Source organism: Lepidochelys olivacea (assembly GCF_965140295.1).
Source record: "Lepidochelys olivacea isolate rLepOli2 genome assembly, chromosome: 1".
In the NCBI taxonomy this organism is placed as follows: Eukaryota; Metazoa; Chordata; order Testudines; family Cheloniidae; genus Lepidochelys; species Lepidochelys olivacea.
The window spans coordinates 241,898,671-241,918,144 of record NC_140411.1 but is presented as its reverse complement, the minus strand read 5'-3'; the positions used below and the strand labels follow the sequence as shown (position 1 = coordinate 241,918,144).

At 45.5% G+C, this 19,474-nt stretch overlaps 2 protein-coding genes across 3 annotated transcripts in view; one reads left to right on the top strand and one right to left on the bottom strand.

The window, feature by feature from the left end:
* ADA2 (adenosine deaminase 2) overlaps positions 1-12,206 on the bottom strand; it is a 54,271-nt gene extending 42,065 nt beyond the window's left edge. The window contains exon 1 of one of the 2 annotated variants that reach the window (XM_084637700.1): positions 12,117-12,206. The gene's annotated coding sequence lies outside the window, so the exon portion shown is untranslated. Of the gene's footprint in view, positions 1-9,785; positions 9,805-12,116 lie in introns of those variants that run through there. The other variant, XM_084637701.1, reaches the window with a different exon arrangement.
* Positions 12,207-12,758: 552 nt separating this feature from the next.
* Positions 12,759-19,474, top strand: part of CECR2 (CECR2 histone acetyl-lysine reader) — a 146,642-nt gene continuing 139,926 nt past the window's right edge. Inside the window, exon 1 of the mRNA XM_084637683.1 lies at positions 12,759-13,151. Within this exon, the coding sequence (XP_084493809.1) occupies positions 12,999-13,151 (153 nt within the window). The 5' untranslated portion in view covers positions 12,759-12,998. The remainder of the gene's footprint in view (positions 13,152-19,474) is intronic.

Genomic DNA, 19,474 nt, shown 5'->3' with positions numbered 1-19,474 from the left:
TTCATCTACATACTGCCAGTTTATACCAGACCAGTGACCAAAATTGGTAACCATCCAATGACAGTTTTATGTCCTATGTACAATAAGTTTGGTGGTCTCAGTTCAGGCCGTGGTAGACAGAGATCACTCTTGAAAGAGGTTTGCTGCAGAGAACTCAAGGATTACAATTAGGCACGCCTAGGTGTGGTCACTCCAAAACCAGGCAGAGGCACTTTGCTGGGCCGGCATAGAGGAAGCTTGCACTACTGCTGCCCATGTTGTACCTGTTCAAAATGAGGACTTCAATCTCCAGGGCTGTCAGAACCAGCACCTTTCACCAGCACTGCAAAAATAATAATAAAAAAAGTATCAAAAGTGTAGCAAAAGCTCTGGGAGGGGGGAGGAGGGGAGGTGAGGTGGTGATGATGTCTGTACTGTGTAATAAACCGAGGGGTCAAATTCCGGGAGTGACAGTTGGAGTATAGTGGATGAGGACCTGCACAGTGATGCTCAGAACATGGTACTTGCGTGGAGTAGGTGCCTGAAGTATGCGGCAGGTGCCCTGAAAAAGTGCACCGAGTGACTATCCTCATGCTCCCTTGCTGACACATGCAAAATACAAGCCTACTTCCAAGCACCCGTAAATGTATGTTGGAGATGTTTGTCCTTGGCATGATGAATGTCATCAGACCAAACAGTCTAGCTCCATGGAGCACTGTTGGTCCTACAGCTGCTTCATGAACAGGTATTTGAGAGGGTAGAGAAAAGGAGTGGAGAAAAGGTTCCCGGCACCCAGCCCACAAGCTATCAGCATTTTGGGTCTGATCCAATGCCACTGAAAGAAACTAATGGAAATGCCCATTGATTTCAAGAATGGGCTCCTGCATATTTTCAAGATTATCTTTACTAGGCTGGCTGAGTAGGGCCCAGACATCCTATAATTCACTAGTTACAAGAGACTATTCTGGGAAGAGTCTGGAGATGACTAAATGGATTAGTCACCTTTCCCTTTGTCACTGTACCAATTAAAATCCCCTCTCTCTATGAGTCAGGCAGCTGTAACATGCAATATGCTGCCCAGAACAACCTACACTCCATCCTCTCACACTAGCTTTATGTCCACACAATCTTTAAAGGACTTGAATGGAGCTCATCCTGATTTAGGTTTTTCTATATTAGTTACAGTGGTGGAAGCTGTTCAAACTGATTTAATTACACTGGTATCGAATCCTAATGTATGTGCATTTAAACCAGTTTAAATTGCGTTTACACTGGTTTAGCTTAACTACATTTATTGAATTAAGCTGAACCAGTAGAAATGCTACTTAAACTGGCTTACGAGCATCTATATTAGGGATTTAAATCAGCATCTTAATCAGCTTTATGACACACCAGGGCAAGGTGCCTTAGACCAATGTCATTGACAGGATAGTCAATGTCATTTCCAGACTATGCACCAGTCTGATCTAGCGTCCCATTTCTAAGGCCATAGTGACACTGCATACACAGGGGGGTGTATGGTGCTTATGGAGAAACTGGATTAAGTGTCTTCCTTTCACCTGGAATAATAATGATATTTAGCATTTAGATAGCACTTTACAATTTCAAAGCAATGAATGAACAGTCAGGTACTGCAGTGATTTGGGGGCGTGGGCTTTTATACCACCTGGCTAGAAACCAGCATTAGCTAATTAGGCCTCACATCTTCCCTGAGGTAGTTAAGACTATTCCATTTCATTGCTGGGGAAATAAGCATAGAGAATTGACTTCCTCAAGGGCACACAATGATTCAGTGGCAGAGCTGGGATTAGAACTCTGGGCTACTTGATTGTCAGCTGGATTCTCGTTCCCCTATACTGTACTGTCTGTTTTCCAGACTATGCACCAGTCTGATCTAGCGTCCCATTTCTAAGGCCATAGTGACACTGCATACGCAGTTCGTATTTGCACCATCTGTAGATCTTTGGTCTATACAGCTGGGGTACTGATCACAGCAAAGACATAGCAGAATGGGCCAACTGTCTGGGTAATTACCCAGGGATCTGAGTGGGCTTGCATAGCCTCTCTGCTTCTTTAAATATACACTCAGTTTTATAGCTTTATGCAGGGTTTAAAAATAGACTACTCTTAAATTCTACATAGGCTGCTGTGCTGGAGGTGGATCCTACATTTGTTTAGCCAAATTCAGCAGTGACAAACAGGGATATAAGTAGAGTAAACAATGCATGTTGGTAAAGTAGTTTAACTTGCACCAATTTGGCACTCAGCAGTTGTAAGTAAGGAAGTAGTGGAGCAGGAAAAGCAACTACCAGGCAGGTGTCAAATGAAGTGGGGGAGAAAGAATCTGTTTGATCTTACACCTTCCTAGTAGTTGCTTTTCTAGCCCTCTCGGTGTGTAAATCTGCACACCCACTTACTGTCAAATCAATGGATGTCACACTGCTTTATTAATTACACCCAACATAACTTACTCCACCATTTACACCAACACTGAATCTGGCCCAGAGTTTTCCATGGAGGTCACCTCTGCTTACACCAGGTTTGAATGTGAACCCTATTGTCCAGAGCAGAAAGTTGCTGTGCAAAACTTGCAGTAGCCCCCATTCGATCAGTGGTCTGGGGTAACCCAAGATCCCTCTCACATTGTGTCTTGGAAATCAAAATTATGGAGGGATTGTTAGAACAAAGGGAGTTCTAAGAGGAGCTTATATGCAGTTGGGAATTAAGGTATCAGAGTAGTCCTGTCCAAGGGGGTGTTATATTTGAGAACCTAATAGGTTGCAATCAAAACATTGTTTTAACTCCCCCTAAGGAAAATATTATATTCCCCCTATAGAGACTGACAGGGTATTGCTCTGTGCACAGAGTACTTCCATACTGAGAAATGTCCTCTTCAGTTCATTCTGAGGCTGTTCTCATTGCTTTGAATGTCTTGCCTCTGCAGCTCTTGACACCTTTACAGCAGAACAAACTGAAGTTCCAACAGTGAACCCCCATGACTCTTTCACTAGGGGTTCTGACATTGTCTAGGAACCCTGGCAGCAAAGCGGGTGATACCCCATTCCTCTGTATCAGTGCATCCTGTACAATAGCTGCCCAATGGACGGGAAACAACTAACGCCTCTATTTATGCTGTGCCGGTGCTGCCTGTTGAATGGCAGAGGACAGTAGAGGTGGAGACAACAGACCTGGAGAGACTCGAAAGCATTTGGATATGCATGTCTCGCCACTCTGCTTCTTGTGGGGGATTCCAAACCAGACTGCTAGCTCCCATCTTTTGGCAGGTTTCAGAGCAGCAGCCGTGTTAGTCTGTATTCGCAAAAAGAAAAGGAGGACTTGTGGCACCTGAGAGACTTGTCAGTTGTTTGTGGCTGTTCAAGCCAGCATGTTTCTCACTTCCCTGACAGATCTACCTATCAGTGCTTAGCAGCCACTCTCCGCCTCAGCTGTGCCTATGGCTGACCACAAAAGAACACATTGGGCTCACTTTAGTTCAGCTCTTTGATCTTCCAGAATCCTGAAAGATCCAGATTCCAGAGCTAAAAATCCATTGCCACAGATTTTTGTTAGCCTGATGATTGCTCTCCAGGGGACAAAACATCAAGTTACAACCTGTGGTTTTCAGACTCAGTGGATTAGGAGCAGAAAATCTGTTGAGACCTAAGGTTTAGATCTCCTAGCTTGATATGTACTTTAGTAAAACACACAGCAGAGGAGCTATAGTGGACAGGAGGCTTTACCATATCTATCCTAGCCACATTCCCACTGGGTAATTACTTTCTGACTGCCTAAAATGCCCCATTTAGTTTAAATTGGCTATGGTATTCCTAACTTTCTGTCCTAAAGTGCAGGGATGTAAGTGCTGTTAAGCTTCTGCTATGTTTCATCCCAGAGCCGGCTGCAATTCAGTAGCAGGTAAAGTTATTCCTGAATACTGTGGTTTGCCTTCCAGTGCATCAGCAACATTTTCAGCTAAGTTCTAACTGCAAAATGTTAAATATTGTGACATCATAAGAGGCAGAAAGAGCATCGGTATAGCCTTTCAGATAGTAGGTCAGACTTGTAGAAGCAACAGTCCCTGTCTTGTGATTGACAAATCATATTTTAATTTATAAACTGAGCAGATTGGATATAGAAATCTTGGAAGCAGAATAACTATGGAACTTCACTTTTGCAACTGGATTTTTAAAAGTGTAACAATTAGGGTATGGCTACATTTTAATTTTTAGTCATGTTTTAACATGTTGATGAACATGTGCTAACATGACTGCAAATTCTAATGTGGATAGGATACAAATGTTTGGTGCTAGTCACGTTTAACTCTAGGCTGCAGGACTGGTGTATGATCTCCTGCATCCTAGTGTTAAATACAACTAGGAACAAATGATTTGTGTCCTGTCCAAGCCAGAATTTGCAATCATACATATGTAAAAACATAGCTAAAGATGTAACCGTAGACATACCCTCATTCAACAAGAGAAGGTGTGCCTCTGGTTGACTGCCCCACAGCTACAAACTAAGGGCTTGACTACACTACAGGTTATGTCGGTACAACTTACATCACTCAGGGTGTGAATAACCTTCTGAGTGATGTAAGTTACACCAACCTAAGTGCTGGTGTGGACAGCACTATGCCGGTGGGAGAGCTTCTCTCGCCAGCACAGCTACCACCTCCCACAGAGGTGGTTTTATTATGCCAACGGGAGAGCTCTCTCCTGTCAGCATAGAGCATTTTTACCAGCCATGCAGCTGCATCTGTAGTGCTTCTAGTGTAGACTGGCCCTAAGCGTTCTGGGTGGGGATGTCAGACTTCTCCTCTCACGCTACTCCGGCTTCCAACTCCTCTTCCCCACTCCTTATTACAGTGACACTCGATCAAGCCCTGTTCTCTTCTCTGCCTTCATATAGTTATCATCTGTGTCCACCCAGCCCTTCCTGCCCACCTTCTTTGACTCTAACATCCGGCTCTCCCTTTCACCACACTCTCCCACCCTTATCCTTGATGACCTCAACTTTCACACTGATTTACTGTCCAAACCTCTCATTTCACATCTTCCTGATTTCACCCACTTGTTCCACCCCCCCTAAGAGCTGCATTAACTCTCCTGCTCCCCAAAATAGCCATCTGCTTGACCTTGTCTTTACTAAACAAAGGTGAAGTCCCTCTTCCGGGACTCCAACCATCTCCTTTCACATCCTCCTCCTGTCATTGCCACCCTCTCTTCCACACAAGCTGCTGCTTCTTCTCCTTTAACTCACAGAGCAGGATATCTACAACTGCTGCCTCATGTTCCTTTCCTTTAGCTCTATCCTTCTCTAATCAAGCTTCAGCCCTCTTCACGCCACTGAATTTGCTCTCCCCAGGGTCTCCGACAATCTCTCCAAACCTCTGCCCCAGTTTCATCATCTCCGCCCGCTGCTTTTGACACTATCAGTCATACTCTCCCCTTCTTGAAATCTTCTCCTCCTTTTGTGATACTCTCCTTGTTCTCCTTCTACCTCACTGCCATTCTGTTGGCATCTTTCTTGGTGGATCTTCCTCCTCTCCACACCCACTCTCCATGAGTGTCCCACAGGACTCCGTCCTTAGCCCCCTGCTCTGATCTCTTATGGACGGAGCATCCTTTCCAAATTAATTGGCAGAGCCACTACCCTCTCCTCATGACCACTTCTGCAGTGATGCCTCCAAGAAATCAGCCAACCAATGATTGTTTCTTCGTGTGGGAGTCAGGTATAGCTGATTTAGTTTATTTCATGTGTTTTGGAACTGTCAAGAAGACATGCAGTATGTAAGTTAGTGGCTCCCAAACTGTGTTTGGCAGAGAGTGTGCTGGGCCTGCAGCCAGCTGACTAGTCAAGAGGAGGCCCCTCAGATTATCTACTAAAATGTGGTCCACACGATAAAAAAGTTTGAAAACCTCAGCTCTAACTTGTGTAACCACATTACCTTGTCATTAACCTTGTCTTCCCTCCCACCTTTTTTTTTTTTTGGTCTCACACACTATAATTTCATTTTGGACAAGATACTAAACACTTTGAGGCAGGGACTCTATCTACATGTTTTACAGTACCTTGCACTATGAGGGCCTCATCCAGATTGGGGCCTCTGGGCACATCCACAATAGAAACAATAGCTAATACTTTAATAGTGTCTGTCAGCTAAGGGAAAGGAGTACTTGTGGCACCTTAGAGACTAACCAATTTATTTGAGCATAAGCTTTCGTGAGCTACAGCTCACTTCATCGGATGCATAATGTATAATGCATCCGATGAAGTGAGCTGTAGCTCACGAAAGCTTATGCTCAAATAAATTGGTTAGTCTCTAAGGTGCCACAAGTATTCCTTTTCTTTTTGCGAATACAGACTAACATGGCTGCTACTCTGAAACCTGTCAGCTAAGGATAAGTGTTTTATGCCTAAGCTTCAAAACACACCTCTAAGAAATGATCATTCTCATCACATTACAGATATGGAAACCGACGCATTGACAGATCAGATAACTTGACCAAGGTCACAAAGAAGTCTATGGCAGATCCAGGGAACAGAACTCAGGCACCCTGTCTCCAAGTCCTCTGCTTTCAGCTACAAGATGTCCTGTGTTAAAGAAGGCTTTTGAACAGCATCATGTTCACCACCAAATCTATGCGCGCAAGAGGCAGGAGAGAGGGAATGAGAAACTTGAGGACATATGGAATTGGTTGGGACATCTGAGACAGATCCCTAGAGAGTAGAAGCATCTTGGGATGTAGGAACGTGACTAGATTGGAATGATCTTCTATTTTATATGTCAGTGAGTTAAACGAAGGAGCGTGTATCAAAGTTTGCTGACGATAAACTATTGAGGGAACTCAATACAAACCAGGGAGCAATAAAATTCAGAACTGTAGCTAGAGTAGTGAGCTGAAGCAATTCACATGGAGAATGTAAGACAGTGGTTTGGGTGTTAAGAGTTCGACAAGTTATGGCTGTTTTGAATAAACTGGTTTTAATCTATGTTTAAAACATTGTTTTCCTTGATTTCTATGAAAAATTGGACCTCTCTTAAGCCCCATGCTCCTGGGAATGAGCCCCTCACGAAAACAGGGCACTTCAGGTTTGGCTGGCCCCTCTGCAGCGCAAACAGCACTCCAAAAATGGCAGACTGCAGGGATTTCTATATAGATATTTAAAAAAATCTCTTCTCACATTTTGTTCAGTAGGGTTTAACCTAAAACCAGAAACCCTGAATGTAAAGGGAAGGAAGCAATAAAAATTAGAGACCCTTATTGATTATAGCACCACAGTAGCTAGAGATGGAACAGGTCTGTTCAGTCACAATCCATCCTTGTCCAAGGGCAGGATACAGGCAGAAGACATAGCTGACATTAAACTAATGCTGCATTTAATTTATGCCAAATATCTCAAGCCTTTCCAGGGAAAAGGAAAATATTCCTCCCTTTCCCTCACCTCTAGCCAATTGATTCCTTCGCACAGGAGCTGGGACTTTTCAGTCCCTAAGTCACCTGGAAACATTTGTTTTATTATTGGCACTTGGAATTTGGCAGATTTCTTCAGGAAACAAAATCTGGAAACCGAGTGTTGATCTTGAGCAAAGATGTGGGGGTCTCCTTTGTTCCATCAACTCAGAGTTCCCTCTCAATACAGTTTTACATAGTACAAACAATTCAGCTGCTAGAGGATTTGGGGTAGGAAGAAAGAGTATGCAGAAAAAAGGTGTAGGGGGCAAGGATATGTGGGAACAATAAACAGAAGAAGTGTAGGGGGAGAAAGAAGACAAGGGGGAGAAAAAACACTGAGCAAGTGGTGCATTTGAGGTGGCACAGAAAAACAACAAGCAGGAGAAGATGGTTGAACGTAGTAAGGAAGAGACATTGGGCATAACATGCTTTGCTTGTGAGATTGGAACACAGAATATTTGCAGGAAAACACAGATGAGGTGTGTGCACATGTAGGGGGTAGACAAGGACAAAGAGGAACTGCCGTTTTTGCACTGTGCACAACAGCAGGAAAAAGGCAAATCAAATCTGCAAGAGCACAGGCATTTGTGTCAAATATAACACATTTAAAAAAGTGATTCAAGAACAGCTTGAGAGTCTGTCAGTACATACACTGCTGTGGGCAGTTCCAGGCACCTTCATATAAAAATAACATTATAGCAACAGAATGGGTTCATCATAAGTAACAGGGACGATAGAGGGAGCCAAATTAATCCAAAAATGTTAAGAGAAATTAGGACTGTAGCTCTTTTGAAAAGGAGAGATTAGGAGACTTCATTAAGATTCACAAAATTCTTAATGGGATAGAGAGCTGGGATGGTACAAAGCTGTTTGACCTAGTGTCAAGAACAAGGGGAGATGCGACAATGAGATAAGCCACAGCCGGACACTACAGGAATTCAAGGAGGAATGTCAGTACAGAGGGAAATGTACATACAAAATAAACTACCCTATGCGGCAACAGGATCACGAAAGAGTTCTAAGAAGAAATCAGACCTAATTTAGAAGACAAATAATATTACAGGGTTCATAGAGGCCTTGTTACCCTGAAATTTCTCACACAAAGTTATTGTATTTTGCGCTGCTCTTGTGTGTTGTTAAAATGCTATTTGCTAGGCTGCAAGCCTGCAACCTCCTCCCTCTGCACTGACCCTAGGATAGCTGGAGCTGGATTAATCCAGCACAGGCAGATACAATACACAAGAGAGCAGCAGCCTCCCTGCTCAGTACAGAGTCCTTGCTTCTTGAAAGAGCCTGAAATGATCCTGCCGCCAACATTTTAGTCTCATGTAAATAATAGATTGCCTATCTAAGGACAGTTTTTTTTTAAAGTAACTCATGTACAGTTCTGGGGAGAATAGACAAAGACTGTAACTTAGAAAGGTAAATACTAAACGGAGAAACAGTATGTATTTAGGCAGGCATCTTGGCAAGGTAGGGAGCAAAAGAGTGCCTGGGAAATCTCTGCAGCGGGTGTGAAATTTACAAGAAATAAGAATGAGGTCTGTGTCTGAGGAATGCCTGATGCTGGCTCTTGTAACACTGTAAAACATGTAACACCATTTATCCACATCACTGCCCCATTTCAGTAGTGACATTCATAGCCTTTATCCACATAAATACATAGGAATTAGCATACCAGATCAGACCAGTGGTCCCTCTAATCCAGTATCCTCTCTGGACAGTTGCCACTACCTGATCCTTCAAAGGGAGGTGCAAGAAACCCTGGACAATTATAGAATACTCTGCATGAGGGACCTTTCTCCCTAATCCACAACCATTAGTTTAGTGGTTATTTTATGCCCTGAAGCCTAAGGGTTTACATCCCTTCTAAAATTTATTTTTATCCTGTCTAAAGTAACCATAAATGTTCTCAATATCCATATAAATGTCTAATCCTTTTTGAAATCCTACTAATCTCTTTGCCCCAATGATACCTTATGGTAATAAATGCCATATGTTAATTATGCATAGTGTAAACTATTTCCTTTTGTCATTTTAAATTTGCTACCTTTCAGTTTCATTGGATGTTCCTTGATGATCTAGTATGAAAAAGGATAAACAGGAGCTCACAGTTTACCTTCTCTAGACCATTCATTATTTTATATAGCTCTGCCACAGAGGTTTTCAAACTTTTTGAGCTGAGCCCCTGCCCCCCCCCCCCCGTTACAATTTTGGTTGCACCCCCACCCAGAGAAAAAATCACATGTAAAAGTATGCTTGTTAGCTTACATAAACCTAACAGAGACCCTTAATACAACTTTAATTAAATTACCTACACCTGTTATTTTCAAATACACAGATACTTACCAATGGCACAGCCAAGGCTTCCACAGCAACGGGCTGCTTCTACTTTGCAGCAAGGTTGCACCATTAGGGCAGGGCCAATACCTGCCCCTCCCACACCGGGTTTTCAGGGTAGGGGAAGGAGTGTGCGATGGTATCTTGGGGTGGAGCCAGCACTAGGCACAGAGGCTGTCGGGAGCAGAAATCGGTACGGCCATGGCAGATGTTGACGCCGGTGAGTCAGAGGGTGGAGGTAGCACTCCTTCCCTGGCCCCCATGGGGGCTGTCCCAGCCCCCATCATGCAGGATTGGCACAAGCTGCCTGGTGTTTCTGCTTGCCCCCCTCCCCACAATGTTCCATATGGGGGGGGGGTGCACTCCATAGTTTAAAAATCTCAGCTCTACCATGTCCCCTTATTTGCCTCCTCTCTGAACTAAACAGCTTCTGTCTTCTCTAAGGTATTTCTGAGGCTTCACTTGGGCCAAATATGCAGTGGTACAGTGTACCAGCATATCTCTCAAGCTGCCTTCTTTTTCTCCAACGTCCCAGCTTTCATTGTAAAACAAAGATTAGGTATCTAGCTATTATGGTTGCAAAGAAAATCTTGAAAACTTAAACAGAATGCAAAATGACAGGGTGACATCTGCTTGAGTTTGCAGAGGGTCTCAAATAGTAGGCCTGTAAGGTGTGAACTGTCCTATTTATCTCAGTTGCCAATGACGATACCATTGACTGAATGATGCCACTAGTCTCCCTTTCTCCTCCCTCCCCAAATCAAGGTGCTGAACCCAGCAGGATATCCGAGAGCCACCAAGAGGAAGCCAACCCTGAGGAATGCCATGGAGGCAGTGGGTGTATTTAAACCCCACTGAAGGGGAGCAAAGCCAAACCCAAAGAGCCTACAGACATGTGTGGTCATATTTTGATCCGCTACACAATCTACTGACAGCATTGTCTTATTTTGGTGTGAAGTAGGTAAGACTTGAAGGAATACCAATACCTTTTCCCTCAACCTCTCCATTTTGACCCTAGGTATTTCTAATGCGCCCTCACACATTTACGCACTTTAGACCATACAAACATGAGGAGGTACATGTACAGCGATAGTCACTTGCTCTCTGCTGCTATTCAAACAGAGGCTTTTGGTTAACACCATATGTAGCAGAGGAGAGGTGGAAAGTTGGAACCCAAAGATTCCATGACAGCCAGTGGCAGCAGTCCAGAAGAGGAGGGGAAATGGGAAGGGAAGAGGAGAAGGAGCAGCCAGTTAAAGACAATACAGGAATTGGCAAGATCCAGTAAGGTACATGGGGAAGACAAGGTCAGAGACAAGAAACTGAACAAAATAAAGGAAAAGGGGAGATAGTGAAATTTTATAAATGTCCAGAACCAGGTGTGAGTAGGAAGGGGGAGGGGGGGGAAGGTAAGCCAGCCAAAGAGCTTGTATAACACAGTCATTGCACCAGTTCAACTAAAACTATGATTTTTAAATCCATGCAATTGTGTGTGTCAACACTATGTGGCTTACATCTGTTGAACTTGGCACTGTAAAGTGATGCAAACCAGGTTTAAACTGATATATTGCATGCATCATCCCTTTAGTTAAGCTGGCGCAACTTCTGTTTTTAACTTAGGCCTCAGAACAGGTAGCCATTACATCTAGGTGTTTTATGGTGCTTTTCATCAGTAAGTCTCAAAACACTTTACAAAGGAGGTCAAGAAAATTATTTCCATTTTAGAAAGGGGGAAAACCGAGGTGCAGAGAGGTGAAGTGACTTGCTCAAGCTCAACTAGTAGCAGAGAGAGCAAGCAATCTCCTTGATGTGGCTCATTGCACTGGGAAGGTGAGAAGACTGAATTGCCACCTGGCCTATCTTTTGCTTAATATTAAAATATTAGAAAATGTTTTTTTTTTCTCCAGTGTACCAAGTCAGACTTGTCTCTCAGATACTGCTGATGCACCCAAGCACTAGCTTGAAGATAATTCGTTAAAATGGGGGGTTACATTATTTACAGGGCAACATTAGTGAAGCAAAAGAATGATGCAAGATGGCATGGGGATTTAGGTGGCATATCTAGGTTTACTAGACGAGAACTATGGCTCACCCACAGCCTTTCTGGTGGCAAAAGAAAGCCTGAAAACATGAACTGAAATGCACCCTAAAAGCTCAACACCCAGAAGGCAAAGTAGAGACTCTCCCTCGCGTCCCAGATTTGTTAAAGTCATGATTTCTTCTGAAGAAAGATTCCTGATTTTTGAACACTGGGGATTAGCAATAAGGACTAGTCCTCCCACATGATCCCCCTCTGACCTCCCTCTCTCCCCCACCCGCATCACCCATGTGCTCTGTTACCTGCACCTTCCTAAATCACAGCACAGCTCAACCTTCAGCACCCCCGGCTCCCCAGCCCAGACACTCCAGCCGCATAATGCTCCTGGGGGGCAGCACCCCCAGGCCAGCTTCCAGAACCCCCCCCCCCCAGTGAGGGGCAGGGCGCTGCACCAGGGAGGAGGCGGGGCACTCTGAGCGCGCTTCCCCCCCCCCCCCCGCACGGCTGCCTGCGCCTCTCGGCCGAGCCACAGCGGGCAGCGAGCCGGCTCCTCTTGTTGTGATGAGAGCCTGGCCCCGCCCCCTCCTCGTGCGCGGCCCCGCCGGCCCTTTCGCTCCCCAAGCCCCGCCCCTCCCTGCCTTCTAACTCGCCCGCCCCCAGCTTGGCCCCGCCTCCTCTCCCGGAGGGCCCCTCCCCTCCATTGTCCACTCCCCAGACCGCGCCCCTCCGGCCCCGCTATCTCCCAGTCCCCGGCCTCGCCCCACTCAGGCCCCGCCCCTTCCCCCCCAGGTGGCCCCACCCTCTCCCTCTAAGCACCACCCCCCCATTCCATAGGCCCCGCCCCTCCCTCCCCCCTCTGCTCCCCCCCGCGTAGCCCCCTCCCCTCCCCCCGGCCCCATCTGTTTCCCCGGCGGTGCGATGGTTACATTGTATGGAGAGGGCAGCAGCGGCGGCGGCGCGAGGAGGAGGAGGAGGAGGAGGATGGGTCCGCGCGGCGGCCGCCAGCAGCAGCAGCAGCAGCACCCCCCCGTGCAGCAGGGGCAGCAGCGCCACCGCCGGCCCTAGAGACCCCCGAGCCGAGGCGCCAGCCCGGAGCCCCATGCGCAGGCGAGGGGGCAGCGCGGGGCCGCCGCTGGTGCTGGGGGGCTGCTGCTGCTGAGCGGAGCGCGGAGACGAAGCGGGAGATGTGCCCGGAGGAGGACGGAGGCTGCGGCGTGGTGGGGACCGGGGGGCCGGAGGGGCTGGGCGAGCTCCGCTCCTGGTGGGAAGTCCCGGCCATCGCGCACTTCTGCTCCCTCTTCCGCACCGCCTTCCGCCTGCCCGACTTCGAGATAGAGGTGAGCCGCGGAGGGGAGCGGGGACCCGGCGGGACCGCACCTCCGCCCCCCCGGGCTGCCCCGGGGTAGGAACTCTGCCCGCGCCGCAGCCCCATGTTCCCGGGCAGCTGCTCTGCCTGCCCCGCCTGGTCTCGGGGCGGAGAGGGAGCCGCTGCCCGAGGTCCTGGGGGGCTGGGCGGGGAGCTCCCTCGCGGTCTCTCGCTGGCTGCTCTCGGGCTGGGGGGGTTGTTTGGGGTGCGGCCCCTCTGCCTTGGGGAAAGCCGCCCCCTCCCCCCAGTCCCCGCAGCCCGGGCTTGGTCCCTGCTCCGTGCCAGGGGGTTGAAGCCGGATCCTTGCTGGGCATCCCGTGCACAGGGGGAAATTTCTTTGGCGGAGACTTTGCCGCAGGAGGGTCTGGCTGGAGCCGGTCCCCGCAGCCCCGGGAGACCGGCGATGCCAAGCCTCGAGCCGGATCTGAACTGCCCCCAAGCCCCGGGCACGGGCCGGATCCCGCTTCGCTTCGGCCAGTTCTAGACCGACCCCGAGCCGCGTCTGCTCCCGAGCCGCCCAACCAGCCCCACGCGACAAACTTCGGGGCGGACTAGAGCCGGGAGCTGCCTGGGTGCTCACCTCCCCCAGGGGCTGCTGACTGATGCCAGGCATGTGGCTGCCTGATCTCCATGAGCACCGACCCCTGCGGAGGGAGGCTGCTTCCCCTCCCCACACAGTCTAAGGCGAAAGATCCGGACTGGACCCTCCTAATCTCCCTTCCCCCCCGCTGTGAGAGAGGCTGGTGTCCCCTCGGACGGCTGGCTTGGAGTTTGTTGTTGTGCCACCATTATGCCTGCAGGGACCTGGGAGGGGAGGGGGGCTTGGCTTCTCCCCGGCTGTGCGTGGAGGTACCACTGCCCCAAGGCTTTGTGACAATTGAACTCAAGCCAGAAGGGTCTGCGCTACCGAGGCTGGTTGTGTGTTAGCTGTTCCCGTCTCACGCTGCCCCTACGGGCTTAGCTTGTTGTGGGGAGAGGTGTTGTTTTGGAGGGTGTCATGTTGAGACAACTCCAAATGTCGGTAAATCACCTTAAGGGTTTGAAACAAGTAATGGTGATGATGATTTTTGTCCATCAGAGCGTCTGAGTATAGCACTGCAAACTATCGAGTCAGTTGCTACAGTTTTAGTTACAGAAAGAAAAAAAAAATCATTCTCTGTTATAGAAGCCATTTGCTTCTCTGTTTTCCTTATCCCCCATTCTTAATGTTTTCTAGTAACGTTTTTTGGCTAGCTCTTTACCATTATCTTCATGGCTATTCTTACTTTTGTTTAAAAATTACGTTTTAAGTTATTTTGATGTAATCTTTAAATTGTTTGTTTGTTTTTGTCCAATGCCCACAAACGTTTGAAGTGCAGTACAATTTGCTTCCTTAATATTCTAAACTATAGATTGTGTGAATTTGTGTATGTTTCAGAATTCATGAAATGTGGAGAATAAGGAGATCAAAAGAAAGGAGGAACGAAGGGTGTACCCCAATAGATCTTCCAGGGCCTCTAGCTCTGACTCCCAAGATCATAAGCTCCTTAGACCAATGTGATTAAACCTGGGGTTTCCCATCTGTTTGTAACAGATGTAACAACTTTGGTGTTTCTCTGATGCTTTTTCAAACTTTAAAGTGTGCATCAAAAGCAGAGGTTTTGCCAAGTAGCAAAGATGATTTCTGAGGGTTTTGTGGGAAGGATGCATGAGTAAAATATAGAGTAGATGGCTGGGGGAAGGTGGAGCTGCTTGGTGAAAAAGTGCAATGGTGCAATATGGTAGTGAAGAGAAATACTGAAGTGAATGGAAAGGGCATATTAAAGAAATCAAGAGAAAGTACTTGCGATCTCATAAGAAACCAGGATATTTAGGGTCAGCAACTACCCTCAAATACTGATATATCAAATAACAGATTATCATAGCACTGGGATTTTATCATCTGGTTTACTATTATAAAATATAGTGTTAGAGTTGGAAACTTGCACAGTGCTTTGCAGAATATAAAATGTGTTCCCTTCCCCAGTCACTGCCCAAAATGGTGGCTGTGATAGGAGGAGCTTGTCCTGCAGTGACCTGCACTGACTAGTGTCACCCTTGGCTGTAGACACACAAGAAGACCATGGATGGGGTTGGAGTTAGGCAGCAATGAGCATAAATTGAATACAGTACAGGTAGGTATGTTTTGTTGAAATGTGGTTGCACAAGAAAGTATGCTTTATTAATTTTAAGTTGTGTTTGGCCTCTTCTGCTAAACTGGTAAGAGTCTTCCTGCATGGACAGTTTTTTCTTTTGGTGGGTGGGTACGTGGGTGGGATCGTAGTGGGAAATGTTGGATGTTTTAACTTAATGGTGGATGATCCTGTTTTCATGATTTGAAAAGCTGAGAAATCTTGTTCAGGGTAGATGGATGCATTGGGGAACATTTATGTTAATTGTGCAACTTTCAAATAATTTCTGGAGTGAGCTGAATGGAGTGCCACAAGCACTTGTCTCTCTGCAGTGCACTATTTTCTAAATTGAAATATATTTTCAGGTATATACATGTGGTTGTGGGCAGTGTCTTGTAAATATTTTGTATTTTGGGTGGTAAATGCTGCAAAGTTTGGCACAGTAAGAAATATTTTCTGTTTGCTTCTAAATACTATCTTGGCAGCATATTGGCAGTAAACTGAGAGAACAGTACAGTGGTGAGCTTTTTTTTAAGACCCTAATTGCCCCATGAATGTGAATTCCAAAGGCCCCTTTCCAGAGATGCTTAAGGTTCAACAGGATGTGTGAATTCTTAAAGGGCAAAACTCCTTGAGCAGGATGTGAATTTCTGAAGAGGGGGAATCCCTTATGCAGTGTGAAATCTTGAAAGAGGAGAAGGTCTCTCAGTGATGCAACTCCTTTGGAAAGGGAACTCCCCTCCCCCTCCATTGATGCAAAACACTAAAGGGGTGGGGTGGGGAGGCTCTTTGGCCCAGCCTTGTGAAGTCTTCCAAGGAACCTAAATTTGCAATGACAAAAAGGCCAACTCACTAGCATTTCAGCTTAGCGGGCAATTAGCATCTGACTTGCTTTACCTGTAAAGTGAATTTGAGCTCCACATCAGTTCCTAGAGCTTGCTTAGGGTGGGGAAGCAGACATCACCTGGAAATAAATTGGGAAGGAATATCTTATGTCTTCATTAAAATGCTGCAGCGGTCAGACTGCAGCTGCCACACTGTAGCGTTTCAGTGTAAACACTCACTACAGGAACAGGAGGGGTTCTCCGGTCATTGTAATTAATGCACTTCCACAAGAGGCAGTAAAACTGTCTACACTGGGGGTTAGGCCGGCTTAACAACATCTCTCAGGAGTGTGCTTGTTTCTAACCTTAGAAATATTATGCATATCCAGTCTGTTTTTCCCTCAGTTTTGCTGAAGGACATTATGGGGTGTGGAGGAGTGTCTCTGAGATGTATATTTTGGTCTTACACTTTAATTGAAGGGGCACTAGTGTGCACTTTTCCACAAAGAGATCCTTTCTTTCAAATGGCCATAGGACACTAATGTTTATAAACAGGTGTTATCAAAAAATAAACAAGCAAACAGAATCTGAAACTAAGTGTTAGTCCACACTTAAAGTTTTATTGGCCTGCCTATGTCAGTGATGGGTATATTTTTTTGTTGACATGATCATGTCAGTGAAAGGCTGTGTGCAGATGCAGTTAAATGCAATATAAAGTTCTTTACATCAATATAGCTTAATTTGGTTCCCCAACCAGTATAAATTATACTGGTATAAACATCTTTATAACTGTCTACACTAAAGGGAGATTTGCAGCTTAAAGTTTTGCAGCTTTAACTATGGTGGCATAGTTAAAATGTAGACAAGTCCTAATTCTGTTTTTTGTTTTTGTTTTTTTTAAATCCCTTCCTTTCTTAATTGCTGGCTTTCAGTCTCTTGCAGTGTTAGATTTCACTAGCTCTCCAGTCACCATAGATTTCAGAGTAACAGCCATGTTAGTCTGTATTCGCAAAAAGAAAAGGAGTACTTATGGCACCTTAGAGACTAACCAATTTATTTGAGCATAAGCTTTCGTGAGCTACGTGCATCCGATGAAGTGAGCTGTAGCTCACGAAAGCTTATGCTCAAATAAATTGGTTAGTCTCTAAGGTGCCACAAGTACTCCTTTTCTTTTAGTCACCATAGAGTTTCTTGAGTAGACAAAATCTGAATTTCTAACATTAAATTTTTTTTTCTGACTGTTTTTTTTAATGTCTATTCATCATAATAAAAAGTAAAATCAGACATAGGCAATTTTTCCTCTTTAATTGGAGTACAGGGAAGGCTGGGAGGAAGGTAGCCTTATTGTGTAGATTGCTTGATAATTCTTGGAAAGTTCTCTGTGATTTTGGTACAGTGATACATCTGAGCTCTTTTGTTTTTCTTTTTAAATGCAAACCTCTTGCCCTGTACTTACTGAATTGAAAAAAAGTGAAGCTTCCAGATGTGGGCTGCCATCAGCAGCTGTACGTGTCAGAAACCTGGGAAGCAGATGTTTTGTTTTCTTTTTCCTGGACCATTGCGTGGTGAGAGGCTGGAGAAGGGGAGTGGGTTTATGAAGCTGGTTGGCTCAGATAAAGAAGTGCATCCATCAGGCCAGGCTCTGGGTATTGTTATGGGAAGGGCAGTGTTGAACACCAAGCCCCCATGCTGGCTTCAGCAGATGCAGTTGCCTGACAAGGCACAGGGCTCCTCTTTTCAAATCTACACGGCATCACACAGCAGTGGACTCAGGAGGGGTTCAGCTACAACCAGGTCAAAAGTTCAGTGGGGCATGAGCGAGTGCATGTGTGTGCATTGGGACATGTTTGGGTTCATGCGGAATTTTGCTCATGCTTTTGTAAAATTAGGATACTACATACTGTTTTTGAGGAACAGCTGTTATGTACAAACTTGTATTCCCCTTTAAATATCAAATTATTTTGTTTTCTTGCTGCTGTTAACATTGGCAGCACATTGAGAACTTGCCCTCTTCCCCTCAAATACTAGTTTGGAGAGAGGGCTGACCACAAACCCCTAGTGCAGAGGTTCTCAACTTTCTTCCTAGGCTTTGTGTTGACATGCAGAAAAGGTGCTTTCTGCAATCATATTCGCTAACATGAATGAATAAAGCAACTCTTTCTTCACTGTCGAGACATAGCCATAGTGCAGTCCACATCCCGATACAGGTTTCAGAGTAGCAGCTGTGTTAGTCTGTATTCGCAAAAAGAAAAGGAGTACTTGTGGCACCTTAGAGACTAACCAATTTATTTGAGCATAAGCTTTCGTGAGCTACAGCTCACTTCATTGGATGCATCCGATGAAGTGAGCTGTAGCTCACGAAAGCTTATGCTCAAATAAATTGGTTAGTCTCTAAGGTGCCACAAGCACTCCTTTTCTTATCCCGATACAGTGTGTCTCTTGGACATTTACCCCTTCTATTTGTAATTGCATATAGAAATATCCCTATGACAGCTACAGCAATTGTTTATGAATAAGATAAGACTTGTGTTTAACATTTTCAGCTGTATTTTCATGTAGTTGAGAAACTGGAAATTAGCCAGAATCATGCCACCAATCAGCTGTTTTGGTTCCTTTAGCAAGTGCATGGAGGCCATGAACTACAATTTAAGAATCTCTGCATTGATGGATCAAAAGGGGGTGACTTTCAAGTATGTGCTTCAAAGTAATCAAAACATTGTTAACTTAGTTGATTTGCAAAAGGGGAAAGCCACATTGCATATGGGAAATATAAATCTTTTCCTGTGGGTTTTAAAGTTGCCTTTGGGCAAATTGCCTCTGATAACTTCACTATGGCTTTAAGATGCTTTTCTCCTCCTGCCTCCCAATGTAGTTCACACACTGACTGTATTATTACCTACTTCTCTCCCTCCCTCTGTAAGAAAATGCACCGCTGTTCTAACAGACTATTTTTACCTTCTCTATCTAAACACTTATCTGTTCAGTTTTCTGACCCGTTGCTCTTTATCTATTTCATGCTACTCCCATTTCCTCCCATGTGTTTAAAACTACACCAAGATAGAATCATAGAAGGTTAGGGTTGGAAGGGACCTCAGGAGGTCATCTAGTCCAACCCCCTGCTTGAAGCAGGACCAATCCCCAATTTTTGCCCCATATGCCTCAATGGCCCCCTCAAGGATTGAACTCACAACCCCAGGCTTAGTAAGCCAAAGCTCAAACCACTGAGCTATTTATCACTTGTTAAAAATATATCTTTTTTTCCTAGTTAAGACAAAGCATCAGAGTCAGAATTTTGTGACCTCCATTGGCCTATCAAAGCA